Here is a 16309-nt window from a genome sequence, read left to right on the forward strand (position 1 = left end):
TCCCGAACCGTGCCGGGCTCGTTCAGGTCGAATGAGCTCATCCCGAACCGTGGCGGACTCGTTTGGGTTGGGTCGGGTCGGGTCGGGTCGGTCATCCCGGACCGTGCCGTTCCGAGCCTATGAGAGCTTTTCCCGGTGCCGGTCCGCTCCGCCCGTGTCCCGCCCGCGGCCGCGGTTGGCGGTGCCGGCGCGGGGCGGGGCGGAGCGGCAGCTTCGAATCGCGGCGAGAGCCGGAGCTGCCCGAGCGCGTCCTGCCACCCGCACAGCCCCGCACTGCCCGTCCCGGCCCCGCTCCGTCCGCCCATGGGCAACGCTGAGTCCGTCCCGCGCGGCGCCGCCGCTCCCGGTAAGTGCGGTTTTCGGTCCGGTCCGGTCGGTCCCGCTGGTCCCGCTCCCCTCCGGCCCGGGGCTCCCCCAGCGCTGGACACAAACCCGGGTGGGGCCGTCCCGCCGTGTCCCTTTGGGTGGGGAGGATGCGGCAGAGCTGTCGGCGATGCGGAGGTGACAGGTGACATTGTCAGCGCTCGCACCGCGCGCAGCGCAGGTGCCGCAGCTCTGAGCGCGCCGCTCACCTGTGCTGGCATCGCCCAGGTACCTCCGAGAGGCTTTGGGGGCTTTCTGTCCCCCTGCCAAAGCGGGGCTGAGGCCATGAATGTACTTTCATCCCTCGCAGCTGCTGCCCGCGCAGCAGCCGTGCCAAATCCACCCGCCGTAATTCAAAGTCCTGCGCTCCAAAATCTCCTGCCAATCCCGGCTCCGGGGCTGCGGGAACAGAGCTGGCAAAACAAACGGCTCGGCGCTGGCCGCGCTGCCGGGTGTCAGGTTCTTGTTGCCTTTTATGCGTCTTTTTTTTCGTGTCCAAGAAGTCCAACAGCCGCCAGCCTGGTTGGCTGGATTTGAAGGGAGCTGATAACTGAACTCAGCCAACCGGCACAAGATGCCAGAGCTCCAGAATACAAATAATCCTGGGTGGGAATAAGGAAAGCATTGAGTAACGTGCGGGCTGACACGGAGCAGCATCGTGGTTACTGGTGTTGCTGTAGAGCAGCGAGGTTCTGCAAGCCTCAACTTGTTTCTTGTTAACCTCTCCTTGGCCTGGGGCCTTTGGGATTTGTAAAAACTGCACAACAGTTGTTTTGTTTTGAATTTTTTTTATTTTGGATGTGCGTGACCTGCTGCAGTTTCAGTTTTCAATAAAAAGTTGTCATTGTCATTCTTCCCACCTGGTTCTGAACGTCAGAAATGTGATCAGTTCTTTTAGGCATTTCCAGCATGGTCTGATTTAATGACTTCTTTCACAAAGTCCTTAGGTTTGTTTTCTTTTCCTCTGGGGGAACCCAAAATATTTTGCTGCTGGCAGGATGAGGGTGTTGTCATTTACTCGGTGTGTGAGCTCAGCAGCGTGATGTGCACTGCTGGATGCTCCTGCCTGAGCCTCCTACAGGTGTGTGTGGTATGGAGGGGAGGGAAAAGTCCCTCTGGAGCTGTGCCAGGAACCTTTGGAGCAGGAGGTTGCATTGCCCTGAGTGCTGAGTTCACTGGCAGAAATCCAGAGCGGGTTCCCAGCGATGCTGCAGCGGGAGAAAAAGGAATGTGGGTCACTGCAAAGGGAGGCTGGGGTGTCTGCACCTGTAGCAAATCCTTCTTCCCACAGGAATTGGGCAGAAAATAGAAAAACACAACCCCAAACCAAAAGAACAAACCAAATAACTCCTGATGCTTGTTACCTACTGGCTGCTGCTCTCAGGTGTGTGCAGCACCACTGGGGCCAGAGCTGTGTCCCTCAAGGGAGGGTCTCTGCTGTGCTCTGGGGGGTTACTGAACCCCAGGGAATTAACCCCTGGCTATTCCGAACAAATGAGTGTTTTGGGTGCTTTTTAAACCCTGCTGTAGTTGGGTTATTCTCTCATTCCTTGTATTTCTCTTTCCTGAGAGCTCCTTCTGCTGTGTTTGGTTTTGGGGTGGTCAGCCCCCATCAGATTTACATGTTTGCTATGCAATGCAAGATTTTTTCTAACTGATGAATAACTCTGCTCCCTGATGGCGGTTTTTGTTTTGAAATCCAAACATCCAGTCTCTTATTATAAAGCCAGTTCTGCAAAACGGAGCTGGAGATAACATTTTGGAAGTTAATGAACTGTTGGGTAAGTCAGACCTCAATAATACATTGTGTCAACAGCTGCTGCTGCTCCCGTTTGCTTAACAGGGAAGGTAAATAAATGCATTTGATGGTACTTCTAATATTGGACAGGAGAGTTTGAACCAAGATGGAATTAATTGTCAATGGCTAAAAGAAAGATCATCACTGTTTGGGGGGAAAGCAGGAATGTGGGATTGTAAAATTGGTAAATCCTTAAAGCTGGAGCTGTCACTGAGGCACGAGGGTTTTTAATTTAGAATTATTGACCTGTACATCTGTTATAAGTGAGGTTCTGCAGCCTGGTGAGCTGTGCAGGTCCCCATGTCCCCTGGTCCTGGCCCGGGTGGGCAGTGGGGCTTCAGGGTGGACACTGTCACTGGAGGGCAGCCGAGGATAAAAAGTCAGCTCTGCTGCTCTGTAACTCACTGGGAAATAAATAAATTTTAAAAAAAGCTGAACAAATGCCAGGAAAAGGACACTGTGAAGTTGGTTGCTTAAGGGATCAGGAGAAAAGCAAATAACCATGCAGCAGCTGGTCCCAGGAGAGCAGAGCTCGGAGGGGGACACAGCTGAGGGTGACTCCTCACTCCAGGAGCAATGTGCATCCTTCTGAACAATCAGGAGCTCTCTCAGTGGGGGAGAAACTCTGAATTATTTGCACCTTATGCAGCTCAACAGGGTCAAAAGTCGCTGAAAGGTTTCTTTGCATAATGCAAGTGGAGTTATGCCTGTATTAGATAATCATTCCCTGAGTGAACTCTGTTAATGGTCTTGGAGTGTAAAACCAAATTGCAGTGCTGGGAGTGTTCCAAGTGAGCAGAGAGCACACACATGGCTGTGCTGGGCTCATTTTTGGTGGGTCTGACCTTATTCAGTGCTTGGGTTTCTCCCAGAGTGCCATTCTGGGCTTCGCTCGGCTCTTAGCTCCCAGATTTGTCCTTCTGTAGGAAGTTTTCCTGGGCTGGAGGAGCAAGAGGAGCTTGTTCCCCTATGGTTTTGTTTTCCCTGTGCTCTGAAGGGCAGCGGGAAGGATGAAGGATCCCAACTCCGGGCTTAGATGGCGCCAGAGCCTCAGGAAAGAATCTCCCAGAGCTCCAGCGCTGACACCTCTCACCGCTGCTCACCTGAGCACAGGTGTGAGCCCAGCCCATCCCTCACCCATGGGGAGGGAGCTCGCTCTGCCTTGGGCATTTAAGTGTAAGGTTTGGCTGGGATCTTCATTCGTGCAGCTGGGAAATTCTCAACTCACGTTTTGTCTTCACTGCTGCGCTTCTTACCCCGAGTCACCGTGCCCAGCTGCCAAAATATTCCACACCACAGTGCAGAATTCCTGAGGGATGGAGCTGGCATTGCTCCTCCTGCCTAGATTGGATAGTGCTGGCATTGCTGGCATTGCAACCAAGCTCCTGCATGGATGGTGCTGGCATTGCCCCTCCTGCATGGGTTGGATGGTGCTGGCATTGCATGGCATTGCTGGCATTGCATCCAAGCTCCTGCATGGATGGTGCTGGCATTGCCCCTCCTGCCTGGATTGGATGGTGCTGGCATTGCATGGCATTGCTGGCATTGCATCCAAGCTCCTGCATGGATGGTGCTGGCATTGCCCCTCCTGCCTGGATTCTCACCAGGGGCTCAGCTGCACGCAGGCTCCAGGCAGGCTCTGGGGACAGCAGCACGTTCCCCTTGTGGTTTGCTCAGAGACACTTTGGTGTCACAGGGCACAGGCTGTTCTCTCCTTACCACATCCCTGCTGCACTTCTGCACTCCCCAAAGTGTGGCAGGCTGAGCTCTGCTCACCTGGGCATTGAAATGATTGTCCCAGCTGGATTTTTAATGATAAATGAACAGCATTGATGTGGATTTACCATGAAGGTGATAAGAGAGTACATGTTGTGGTTCCTTCTCCATGCAGGGTGTGAAGTCATCCCAGAAGTTTGGCTGTGGGGGATTCCCTGCAGCCTCATCTGGTGCAACCCCAGAATGGTTTGGGTTGGAAGGGACCTTAAAGCTCATCCTGTTCCATCTGCCCTGCCATGGACAGGGACCTCCCACTAGACCAGGATGCTCAGGAAAAGCTGATGCTTAGTAGTGATGTCTTTTTTGCAGGTCTGGATGAATTTTGGTTTGCTGGAGGCACTTTTGCTCTGGGACAAACACAAAGTGTTCACTGTGACACAAACCTGGCCAGGGGCTGTGCTGAGGAGGGGACACAAAATATTACAGCCCTGAGAGGAGATGGGAATATCTTGTGTGTTCCCATTAGATGCCCCCCAACACCCCCATTCAGGGCTCTTCATTAGGCCCAAGCATTTTATAATTTCTGGGGCTGCTGCACACACCCAAAAAGGAGCATCCATGTGCCCTGACCAGAAAGAGCTCCAGTTTTCATGTTTGGCACTCAAACCATGCAGTTATAAATGCTGCTCCTGCCTCGAACCGGAACATAAACGTTTATAACTCCTGTTGCTCTCTTGTCAGTTTGCTCATTAATTTAGTGTCGAGACACCTTTTAATTTCTGACCTCATCTGGGTACCAGCTCAGGGTCTGCTGAGGTTGCTGACTTTTTCCCTATCAAGGACAGACGCTTTGCTTTTAGAATTCTGCCCTCAATTTGCAGAGGTGAGGTTTCTCACACATGTCCTACCTCTCTTCCCATCCTGGCTGGGGTCACTCCTATGGGTCTGAGAGCCCCCCAGGGCATGGTTCCTGGGATACAGCTACAAATCCTGCAGTGGAGGGCAAGGGTAGACAGGAATGAGAAACTTTAGGTCTTAAAATGATCCAAAAATTCACCCAGCCCTCCATTGTCTCTATTTCTGGATTCCTGATAAAACTAAAACTCGGTTCTAAATAATGTGCAATATTTCAGCAAGGAAAAGCAAGACAAAGGGGCTATTTAAAGCCACCTTCTTTGCAGGGCTTGGCTGGCGGGCTCTGCCTCTTTTGTGTCATTGTGTCTGTGCAAAACACAGACGAGAGGCTGGGGAAATACAATGTGCACTCCAATTTAGAACACATGCAAAGGTCAGCCCTGCTGCACGCTTGGCTCTGGGGAGGAGGAGGAGGAGGCTTTGGGCTGAGCAGGTTAACTTGGATTTCTGTAAAGCAATGAGGGTATCATAAACATGCAGTTATAGAGCAGAATAACCTGTCTGGCCCATGCCTGGCTGCTCTTTCTGCTCTGAAATTGAGGCATTATCTTCCCTTGGTGGCTCTGCTCTGTGTTGCTGCTTGAATCCTGGATCTTTTACCCTTCAGTGTCCTTGGGTGGATAAGGAGGCCAGGAGTATCTGTGTGAAACCTTTGGAGAGCCATAAATATATAAAAGTGAGGTGTCACAATGTGTGCCCAGCTGGAAAGCAGCCACAAACCCCTCAGGGGCTGCTCACCTGGCACTTGTTTGTTCTGGCAAGGGGGAATAAAATAAAATAAAATAAAATAAAAGCACTTGCTAAACTGAGGGGAGCTGCTTGCTGCAGGTTGTCTGGGAGGACAGGGCATGGGAGGGATGGCCCAGGAGGAAAGGAGAGCACAGAGAATGTGCTGGAGGTGACAGGAGGTGACACCCAGCAGGGCTGTGCTGCTCTGCTGGGACATGGGGATCCTGTCTCCATCCTGGAACTGCACAAGCTGGGGAGGCTCTGCTGCAGCCTGAGAACTGAGCAGGATTTTGGGATCCTGAAGGAGTCCACACAAAGAGAAACCTGTAGATATTTACTGAGGAGAAGGGGCAGGTTAGGTTTTTTTTTTGGAGGGGGATACAAATACACTTTTCGAAGGCTGAAGTGTGTGTAGGTATTTAAGAAGTTTCAAGCCACTCTCAATGCTGTGAAAAGCAGCTCTGGTGTACCCCTCAAGGATGGAATGTTAGACCAGCAAAGCCAAGAAGGCAGAGCATGACAAGGGAGGGTTATGAAGGCTTTGGGGTCTGTGGTGTCTGGGCCATGGGCTGTGTTCCCAGCACCGGGCTCAGGAAAGCTGGGCATGGGAATGATGCCCACAAACACCCATTGGCTGCTTTAAATGTTGCATTTTCAGGGCACAACACTCACCCAAATATCACATTATTTAACCTGAGAAGGCCTTGAGAGACCCCCCCAGTTGTGGGGCTGTCCCACAGTCTTGGTTGTGTGAAGGGGAAACTGAGGCCTGAGAAGATCCAGCCTATCTGGAGTTTGCAGCACCTGCAGGGGAGGGGGTTTCTCTTCTGCTTCCCCCAAATCTTGAGGCAGTTCAGGAGTCCTGGCTGAGATCCCTGCTGTCATCTCTGAACTGTGCTGCCTTCCCAGTGCCTGTGGGTATAAAAACATCACATCCATTTGAAAGCCTTATCTGTGCCTCTTTTCTGCAGGGCTGTGATGGATTTTTGGCCTTGTTCAAGTAATCTTCTGCGAGGATTTATCTATTTTTCATGTGTCAAAGATAATCTTTGGGTTTTTTTTCAGAGCTTCTTCATGCTGAATTAATTTGTTCTCTGTCAAACCTGTTTTGTTTTTCGCTGGAGCCCTGTGAGTGGGAGAGCCCATCTCCCAGAGATGTGTGTGCATCTCTTCTCCTGCGTGGGGCACTCCCGTGCCAATAAATCCAAACCTGCAAGCTGCAAACCCTGGGAAGGAGCCCAGCCCTCCCTCTGTGCCTCAGCTGCATCCAGGGGTGGCTCTGGATGTCCCATGGGGTGCAGCCCAGCTCGGGCATTCCCACAGGATGGGGTTCCAGCCAGTGGGGTTCCCCTTTTGAGCCATTGACAAATCCATTCCCTTCATTTGGCCAGGAAAAACCACTTTAATTTTGGGAGATATGGAGCCTTCTCCTCCTCCTCTTCCTCTCCTGTCCACTTGTGCCTTGCAGACAGGAGCTGAAGGTGGTGGGATGCTGCAGGGACAGTTTTGTTCTCTCTTTATCCAGTGTGGTTTGTTTTATGAACAGTGTTGGAAACTGGGAGAACAGGTTACTCACAGCCTGAGAGCTGCTGCTCATTTATGATATTTTTTTTCCCTCTACCTTTAAATTGCTGAAGGTTAATGGGGCTGAGACAAACAGCCCTGTTAAATGCCCCAGGGTAACAATAACTCCAGCATTTCCTGCTGTGGGCTGGGACCAGGGGAGCTGCCTGGTCCCTGTCCCTTGGGAATGGCCTGGATTGTCACAGCCTTGTGCCAGCTGGGGGCTGAGCTGGATCTCTGCTATGGCCAGAGCATCCAAGGGAGATTTTAGGATGCTTCAGGGCTCCTGCTGACAGCAGGGATGCTAAATCCGGGTTTACTTGATGTCCCTACCTGCCTGTGCAGTGACCAAACCTGTGGCAGGGTCAGAGCAGGACTTGTGCCATGGGGCTGCTGAAGCTTTTGGTGTCAGGAGGAGCAGCTGGGGACTGGAGAAGGCTGGAGGGGCTGAGCAGGAGGGAGGATCTCCCACTTCTCTCGTTCCCCTCATGCTGAGATGGAGACACAAACCTGGGACAAGTCCCCTGTGAGGCTTTGCCCCTTCCCAGCTCAGTGTTTGGAGGTTCTGGGTGCTCCTGGCTGGGTCTGGGTGTGGGGAGCAGTTGGAGGGGGAGCTGGGGCTGAGCAGGGTTTGGGAGAGGCTGTGCAGAATAAGAAAAACAAGAGGCAGTTGTTTGTTGAGCTGCTTTGTTCTCTCTATTTCTGTAGCTAACCTTTTGCTTCTCGAAGCAATAAAAAAAAAAAAAAAACCAAACCAGAAACCAACCCTCTTCAAAAAATATTGCAGGGTGTTTCTTTGTGTGCTTTGACTAAGCTGTTCCTCATAAACCAGTGGCTTTTACGTAAACACAGGCATGGCAGCACAATTATCTGCTTTTTTTTTTGCAGCTGTCAAGTACCTTTGCTCCCCCAGCAAAGTGTAAATGGGGGAGTGAGGCTGGGAGAGGCACAGCAGCAGAACTGGGGTGCCCTCCTCTGCCAGTGCATCCCTCCCTGCTCCTGCTCTGCCATGGGGGACCCTGAGCCTGTTTGCCCCTGGGTGCCACCAGGTCTGACCAGGGTTTGGCTCCAGGCTGGGCATTAAACCAGCCAAGGAACTTCAGAGCATGAGGTAGGGACTGAAAACTGACCCTGGGCTGCATCTTTGGGCAAGGGCCATTCTCAGGACTATAAATGTGCCTCTGGAGATGGGTATCGTGGGCTCTGATGTGAACTTTTAATTGCTTGCCAGTGCTGGAGTCCCAGCAGAGCTGGAGGTGGCAGCAGCAGCTGTTTGGTTGCTAATTGCTGTGTCTGCTCCCTCGTGGCCTCCAGTCAAAGCTGGCATGCTAAATCCAGGATCTGCTGGAGAGCAGGGAGACCTCCCTTCCACCCCTTTGGGCTGCGGGGTTCAAGAATTTATTTTTTATTTTTTTCTTTTTCCCAGCTAAAATGAACAGAAATTCTGTGTCCCGTGACAGCCCTGATAAGCTGGAGGCTCCAGACATGCCCCAGCACAGACTGCCCATTACAGCCTTTGTTTATTTAAAAATAAAAAGCCCAACCTCACTATCTTGATGATGGAAAAGAAAAATTCCATAAACGCGCCAGAGGCATAATTGGTGCCAGTGGAAACCAAAAATGACCCTTTGCCTTCCTCTCCACCCACCTTTTTCACAGTCAAGTGGTTTGGGAGGGAGCTTTCCTTAGGCCCTGCTGGTGCTGCAGGAATCCTTTCCCAGGGATTTCCCCAAACCTTACCAGTCTCAAATGCTCCAGGGCATGGTGGAAAGGCTGTGGTGAAATTCCAGGTGGGATAATGTATCCCTGCCTCTGAAATTGTGACCGAATCCTTTGGAGAGCATCCTAAGGGCAGCAGCAAAGTGCTTATGGAAATCTCCTTATCAGCGTCTTTGCTAATGAGGGATCATCCCCTAATTGTGCAGCCTGGCTGCTGGCCAGGGATCTCCTAGAACATCTCCTGGCCTTCAGACCTGGTGGGACAGAGAGTCCCTGGGGGCCTTTCCTGCCCTTGGCACCCCCAGCTCAACTCCTGGGCCAGGGCAGGGCAGGAGTCACCTTTTCCTTGGCTGGTGGCTCTGCTGACCCTCCAGGTAGAGATGTGGCCACAGCTGGTGCTGCTCAGGATTTCCTGGCACTCTCTAGGCTCAGCTGCTTGCAGGGGACTCATGTTGAGCCCTCAGTGGCACCAAAATCAAGGTGAAAGGCTCCAGGTTGGGCTGAGCCTTGGAGGGGTTTGTGGGTGCCCTGCAGTGATGGCTCAGCGAGGGATGAATTTCATGGGAGGGTTGTTGCCACACAATGAGCTTTTGTGCAATTATGTGGTGTCTTTTAAATAATTTCCTCCAACAAATCTGTCCACACCCAAACCAAAATAAACATTCTGAAAGGCTGCAAAGATAAACACACAGTGCTTGCCCTTAAATGCAGCTTTTCCTCCCTGTCCTCACAGACACCTGCTCTGTGTCCTGGGAAGGAGGAGCATCCAGGAATGCTGAGTTAGGATTACCCAACTCAAACTCTGGCAAATGCTAACTTTCCAAAGCTTCATTTCAGACCATCAATATCTTTTTTAGTCAATAATTTTCTCAGAAAGGAGAAAGAGTCCCAGGTTTCACTGGCACCTCCTTGCTCTGCCTTTTTAAGGTCAGTGCTTTCTTTCCATCACTTTGAGCCCCTGCACTGTTCCCAGTGCTGGCATCCATGGGCTCCCCAGCCTTATTCCACATCTCTGAGCTGATTTCCATTTGTTCTCACCCATTTCTGGGCTCACACAGAGCGTGGGTGCTGCCCATGCTGGTGGGTGAACCAAGGTGTCACCTGAGCAGCAGCCACCACCACCCTCAGCTGCTCCTCTGCACTTTCCTCAGCTTTCCTTTGGGAATAATTTATATAAAAGAGGGAATTGAACCTCTGCTCACTCAGCCTGGTTGACAAACTGTGACCTCCCTGGGATGTTGGTGTTCTGGGGTGAGGGAACTGCCCTGATGAAACTCCTGGGTTATTTCTCCTCCCTGAGTCCTTTGCTGTTTCTCCATCTCCTGTGACTCTGTTGTGTCCTCAGCAGCCCCTTGGGAAGGGCCTCAGCAAATTGGGCACAAAATCCTCTGTTGTCACCCTCTGTTGTCACTCTGGCATCTCCTGCATCCACCCATCCCTTCCCCAGTGAGACTTGTTCTCTGCTGGGAACCCCAGATGGGAAAGTGCTCTGGTTTTAATTAGCATCTTAATTAGTTTATCAGCCATTGGCACCACTGTCATTCCTGGATGCACTTTTCAGCAGAGCTCTTGTTCTTGCTATCCTTCAGTGCTTATTTTTTTTAGTTATCACAAGGTATCATTTTCCTGGTTCAGGGAGATATTCCTCTGGAATTGTGTTTGTTAGCTGAGCTGGGTAATACATATTTTCTTTTTCCTCCCCAATAACCAAATCACTTCAGTTTTTCTTCTTCTGCCCAGCTCCAGATAGTGCCTGATCATTAATCCCAGAAATGTGCTGTGGTGGGAAAGGTGTCTCCCTCTGACAGATAAGCTTGACTGACATAAATAATTTAGTTCCTCTGCACTTTTTTTTTCCTTCTGTAACTGCTGGAGATCGAGGTGACCCACAGAGTCACCTGAAATTCTCCTGCAAGTGATCTCCAGGCTTGATTTTGATTTCAGCTCCTTGGCAGCTGTAATTTATAGTCATGCTTCAATGGCTTCAGGAAGATTATATTCTTTATTTTTTCACATCATTTTTCTGCTACAGTAAGTGAAGAAAAAAATATGGGTGATTTATCTATTTCCTTTTTTTTTTGGTGTGGTCTAAGTTCTGAACGCCGAGTTTTCCTTCTGATTTTTGTCTTCCCTGAATGGTCTTTATCTATCTTATGGTGATAGATAAAATGATAGATAAATAGAATGGTCCTTATCTATCCCATGTCCCTTATACAGAGCCAGCCTGTGCTGTCTCTGTGTTTTGCCTTTTTCCTGGAAATTGCATTGCAGTCGCTGCCATTGATTCACCCTTGGCCCAGCCAGGCTTTTCCTCCTCTTTGCTGGCTTTCCTGGGGTCTTGTGCCAGGACCTCTGGGACCCCTGGGGCCATTCCCAGAGTGGAACTGGGCTGGGGTCAGTGCCTCTGCCTTTCCCACAGCCTCCCTGGGGACCTGCAACTCAAGTGACCACAGCAGGGGACTGGGGCAGCCCAAAGTTTGCTTTTTCCAGCAGCCAGGGTCTGTGTGGCCGTGACAGGGACCCTGCACTGGTTGGACTGGGAGATGGCTGCCCTTCACTCTGGTACTGAACCTGCTCAGGGTCTGTTCTGTCTGCCTGGGGCTTCTTGTAGGGCCATGGATCCCCTGCAGGATGTTCTTGCTTCTCCTCCCTGGAGGCTTTGCACCCAGGGGAGTGCAAACATGGGTTAGAAGCTGGCTGAGACCCTTGGCTCTGTCAAAGGGAAGAGAAGGGGGTGAGGGAGTTCCAAGGAGCCAATTTTTTGGTGCAGTTTGCCCATCAGTGTAACCTCATCAGTCTCTTGGTGACAGAAAATCCTCCTGTGTTGTTTGGGCCCATGTTTCTCCCTCAGGGCAGCTCACCCACCTCAAAAATCCAAGTCCATATGACCAAGCCTTCCTCAGCAGCTCTCCTAACTCAGGGCAGAGAACCAGGAATAATTCCCAGCCCTTGGAAGGGTCTGGCAGGGCTGGCCCAGGCAGGAGCTGTGTGTCTGCAGAGATTTGGGATGTCTGAGGGGTGCTGAAATTACAGCCTGTGGGACTCCAACTGCTGCACAGGCTTTGGACACTGAGGAAAAAAAAAAGAAAAATCTCTATTGGCTTTTCCCTCATGATTTCACTGGCAAGGCAAGAAGTTTGCAGCTGATGGGAGAAAGTCTTGGCTGCTGAGCCGGGAGTGGGATGGAGGGATTTGAGTTGAGCTTTCTTATTTCATCTTTATGGTAGTGACTCACTTGACACTTGACTTTATTCTGTAATTGTAATGTTTTAACCTGAAGCTTTGCAGATGGAGAGCTGACAGGAACGGAGCGAGGTCGCTTTGCTGGGTTGGTGTAGCAGGAACTAACCCAGGTCTGATGGTCCTCAGCCCTTGTCAGGGTTCTGTGCCAGCCTTTCTCCAGCTTCAGAGGTGTTCCCAGGGAGAGCAATGGAAATATTGTCTCATCAGAGGGTGTTCCTGGTTGTTGGGGTCTCTCCAGGCGTGGTGTTGGTGCCTCTGCCCTGAGAAAATCCCACAGCTGGAGCTGCTGTGGAATTTGGCTGTGCTTGGGGCAATTCCTGCAGTGTTCCCTCACCAGGAAAGCAGGGAGTGGCTGAGAGCATCCAGTGTCCTTTTAGAGCAGGGCCAAGAGCTCTTTACCTTGAGCAAGGTTGTGATTTCTGTCTCTCCACCTTTCCCAGCTATTCACGGGGATATTGTGACACTGTCAGTGCTCTCTGAAGGCTACTGGGAGTGGGATCTGCTGGGGAACACTGTGTGCTGCTCTATTTATGGTTCTCAGGGACTGACCCACTCACTCAGCAAACCTTCACACAGCTCTTCCCATCTGCTGTCCATGTTTTGCAGTGTTTCTTCTTGACTCAGAGTTTTCTAAGGAAAGGGATGTCTGTGGAGGGAGAAGGACGCCCCAGACATTTTCCAAGGTCTGGCTGAAAGGTAGAAGGGTAGTTTTGCAACGTGACATCATTTTTGTCTATCACTGGGTCCTCTGTGCATTTAAATAGCTTTAAAAATGAGTTCTGTAGGCCTGGAATCCTCACTGCCATCCCCAAATGCACTGAGTGCAGGACTGGGCTCCACTTCTGATTCAACTCCTGATGAATCATTATTTCCACTACTTGTTTTTCATAATTGCTTTTGCTAATCCTCAGCTGTATTTGCATTTTCTCAGTGCTCACCATCCCCTTCATCCCTTCCTGGGTGCAACATGCAGCTTGTGTCCCCTGTGATGTTCAGGGGAGCTGTAAATGCAGAAGGTGAACTTTGGCTGCTGTAAATTATCAAAGCTGTGCTGAGTGGATCTGTAGAGCTCAGCTGCAGGCATTCCCATGGGATATTTCATTCCTGCTAGCTGGAACAGCAGAAAGCTGGTGGGGGAAATGGCCTTGTTCAAACATACCTGATGTGAGCAAGACTCACAGCTGAGCAATTCTCTGCTCCTTTGTTTTGGCCTGTTAAGCTTTAGCAAAATAAAATCAATCTTTTGGCCTTTTCTGCTGGTTCCTGTGTGGAGTCAGGTGTTTTACAAGCTCTCCACATCCTCTTGGCCACACAGCAGCCTGTTAAACTGGAACCCCAAGGCAGAGGCTCCTTGGCAGCATGTAGAAAAAGGAAAAGAATTGCCAGGTTAAGCAAAGTTTAGTTACTTAAAGGGTGAAAAGTTTCCCTGCAGATAAGCAGAGTTCAGATCTGTAATTCTGACTGATTCCAGCACTGACTCCACTTGGGTTCCTTGCTGTTGGTTAAAGATGGGAAGGCAGAGGGGTTTTTTGGGTTCTGCTGCATTAACCCCATGGTCAGAACTGTAAATGGTTCAGGGAGAAAAAGGCACCTGAGCCAAGCCTTGTTGTCACAATGAAAGGAAATTGTCCCTTTTCAACTTCAGCTGGATTTGCAAAACATCCTGGCCCCAACGTGTGTCACCCAAACCCTTCAAAATGGGGCCAGTTATAAACTACTTGACTTCATTCAGTTCTCCTGGAAGAGGAGGAGAAGGAGGGGGCAGGAAAATTTATTGAATGGAAAATGGATCTTTTTAAAATGAAAAAAAGGAAGAAATGGCTCCTTCCTGGATTTTTGGGAGGAATTACAAACAATGGGGGTAAAACCCAAGCCACAAACCTGAGCTGGCTCTGGCCAGCTCCAGGCACATCATTTCCCCTCCAGAGAACCATGGAATGGTTCAGGCTGGAAAAGACCTTTGTGTGTGTGTTTCTCCCCCTCTTTCTCCCATTCAGGAGCAGTGTTGCCAGCAGGCAAACACTAATCCATCCTGACAGCTCTGCCCATCTTCCTGCTTTGGTCTGGCAACCAGCAAACAGCTTGATTAAGGTCCCTGGGGCTTTATTAGTGCAGCTTGTTGCCTGTAAATTAATCAACAGGTTTCCTGTGTTTAACTCTTTCTGGGAACGTTCTGCATTGCTGTGGGTGGTGAATCAAGCCTTTAGAACTGGCTTTAAGAAAAAAAAGGCACAGCAGAAATAGCTTCAAAGGTTTTACAGGCCTGTGTTCTTGGGGCAGGAGGGGAAGAGATCCCATGGGCTCTGCAGGTGCTGCTTGTCTGACTTCCCATCTCTAAGAGCAATTTTAGGCTTTTGCTTTATTTCTCTTGGCTGTTCAGCCCCTGTAAAATATAAAATATCCATTATCCATGCAGAGGGCAGCCAGATGGAACCTGTACTTTGCTGAGTTATCCATAAGAAATCAGATGTGCTCTGGCCCCTGAAATGAGGAGTGCATGGAGGAATGGGGCCACCTTGCTGTTCCGAGGGCTGTTCTGCTGGAGCCATGGGCAGAAGTTGCCAGGATGTTTTATTTGGCAGTGTTTTCTTTCAGGCTTTGGGCTTGTCCTTTAACTGTTTGGTCTCACCATAGAGGGATTAAGAAAAAGAACTTTGTAGTGCTGGACTTGGACAATGAGCAGAAGGTTTGGGGGCACACACTGAGTTTTCAGGTGACTGCAGGTACCAGGATGGAGATGACTGATGTTTTATGGATATAATGGGTTGAACATCCTCTCATTATTTCAAAGCTCACAAGATTTCCAGCTTCTCACATGGGGACACCCAGCTCCTTAGCTCCATTTCCATTCTCCATGTTCTCTCCCTCCCACTCACTGGAGGCTGCCTCAGTGCATTCTCTGTGTGCCCTGTCCTGCCCTTTGGGGCCAGCACAGCCCCTGCCTGTGCTCCCACACACCACGAGCCCAGGGGAGCAGCATCCCCTGCACATGGAGTTGGATTTGGTCTGATCTGGACTTCACCCTGCAGTGAGCAATGGTGAGAACAGGCTGAGCCATGCTGCTCATATATTTTTAGCAACAATCAAAGATAGAAGAAGAATGTGCCTGTGCAGAGGTTGTCTGTTGTCTCCTGCCCCTGTGGGAGGGGAGCAGCTGGCAGAGGAGGGCTGTCCTGCTCTGAGCACATTCTCCCAGGAAGGATGTGTTCCTGAAGCTGGCTCCAGCCAGACCAGAGTGGGGTGAGGTGTGGAATTTGCCTTCAGAAGCTGGCCAGCATCTGCCTTCTGGGTGGTGTACAAGTTCTCACATTTGATCACACTTTTCATGCCTATTTTACTAAAAAGCATCTTAGTGCTCAGCTGGAGTTGCTGCATCCAGGTGTGAGCAATGCTTCCTGCCCCAGAGCAGTGCAAAGGAATTTGGAGAGTGAGGCTCCAGCTTTGGATCCTTGGCATCTGTGCCTGAAGCACCTTGTAGATCCCTGCACCACCAGTTTGAGCTCCCTGGCAGGGGCTGAAACACCTGCAGGAGCCAAGTGTGTGAGCTGCAATTCCCCCGTGGTGCTGCCTGTGGAGCTCCCCAGGTGACAGCAGCAAACTGTGTGCAGAGAAAGTTTTAAAATGTCGTGACAGTCGATCTGCTCTTGTGAGGAGGTTCTTTGTGGTGGACAGAGGGAAAAGTGGCAGTTCTGAAGGGTGATTTTAAGACAAATGTGTTCTGGCCACTCCATAGGCTTGAGGACTGAGGGAATCTTGGAAAAGACCTCAAAGAGCAGGTACCAGCAGGGCTGGAAAAAGTTTATTCATAGAGAGTTCATAGAATTACAGAATCTTCTGAGTTGGAAGAGACCACAAGGATCCAGCTCCTGGCCCTGCACAGACACCCCCAAATCCAGCCTGTGCATCCTGGAGCACTGTCCAAACCCTCCTGGAGCTCTGGCAGCCTCAGGCTGTGCCCATCCCTGGGGAGCCTGGGCAGTGCCAGCAGCCTCTGGGGGAAGAACCTTTTCCAGAATCCAGCCTGAGCCTCTCCTGGCACAGCTCAGACAATCTTGAGCCTGGCCACTGCACCAGAAGCCCAGCTGCTGATTCCCATCTCCCATCAGCAAAGACTTCCCTGTAGGAATTCCCACTTTTGCTCATCCCTCGGGACATCCACCTTGCTCTGCTGATGAGGGCACACAGGCTCCATCTCTCGTGTCCACACCCCTCTGCCAGAGTGACAAAAGGATGCTTGCAAACCCACAAACCTGTGAGCTGTGA

General features: G+C 50.8%; 1 protein-coding gene across 1 annotated transcript in view; it reads left to right on the forward strand.

Moving 5' to 3' along the window:
• The first annotated feature begins 235 nt into the window (after positions 1-235).
• NEURL1B (neuralized E3 ubiquitin protein ligase 1B) overlaps positions 236-16309 on the forward strand; it is a 122096-nt gene continuing 106022 nt past the window's right edge. Inside the window, exon 1 of the mRNA XM_030957643.1 lies at positions 236-346. Within this exon, the coding sequence (XP_030813503.1) occupies positions 304-346 (43 nt within the window). The 5' untranslated portion in view covers positions 236-303. The remainder of the gene's footprint in view (positions 347-16309) is intronic.

Source organism: Camarhynchus parvulus, chromosome 13 (assembly GCF_901933205.1).
Source record: "Camarhynchus parvulus chromosome 13, STF_HiC, whole genome shotgun sequence".
Classification (NCBI taxonomy): domain Eukaryota; kingdom Metazoa; phylum Chordata; class Aves; order Passeriformes; family Thraupidae; genus Camarhynchus; species Camarhynchus parvulus.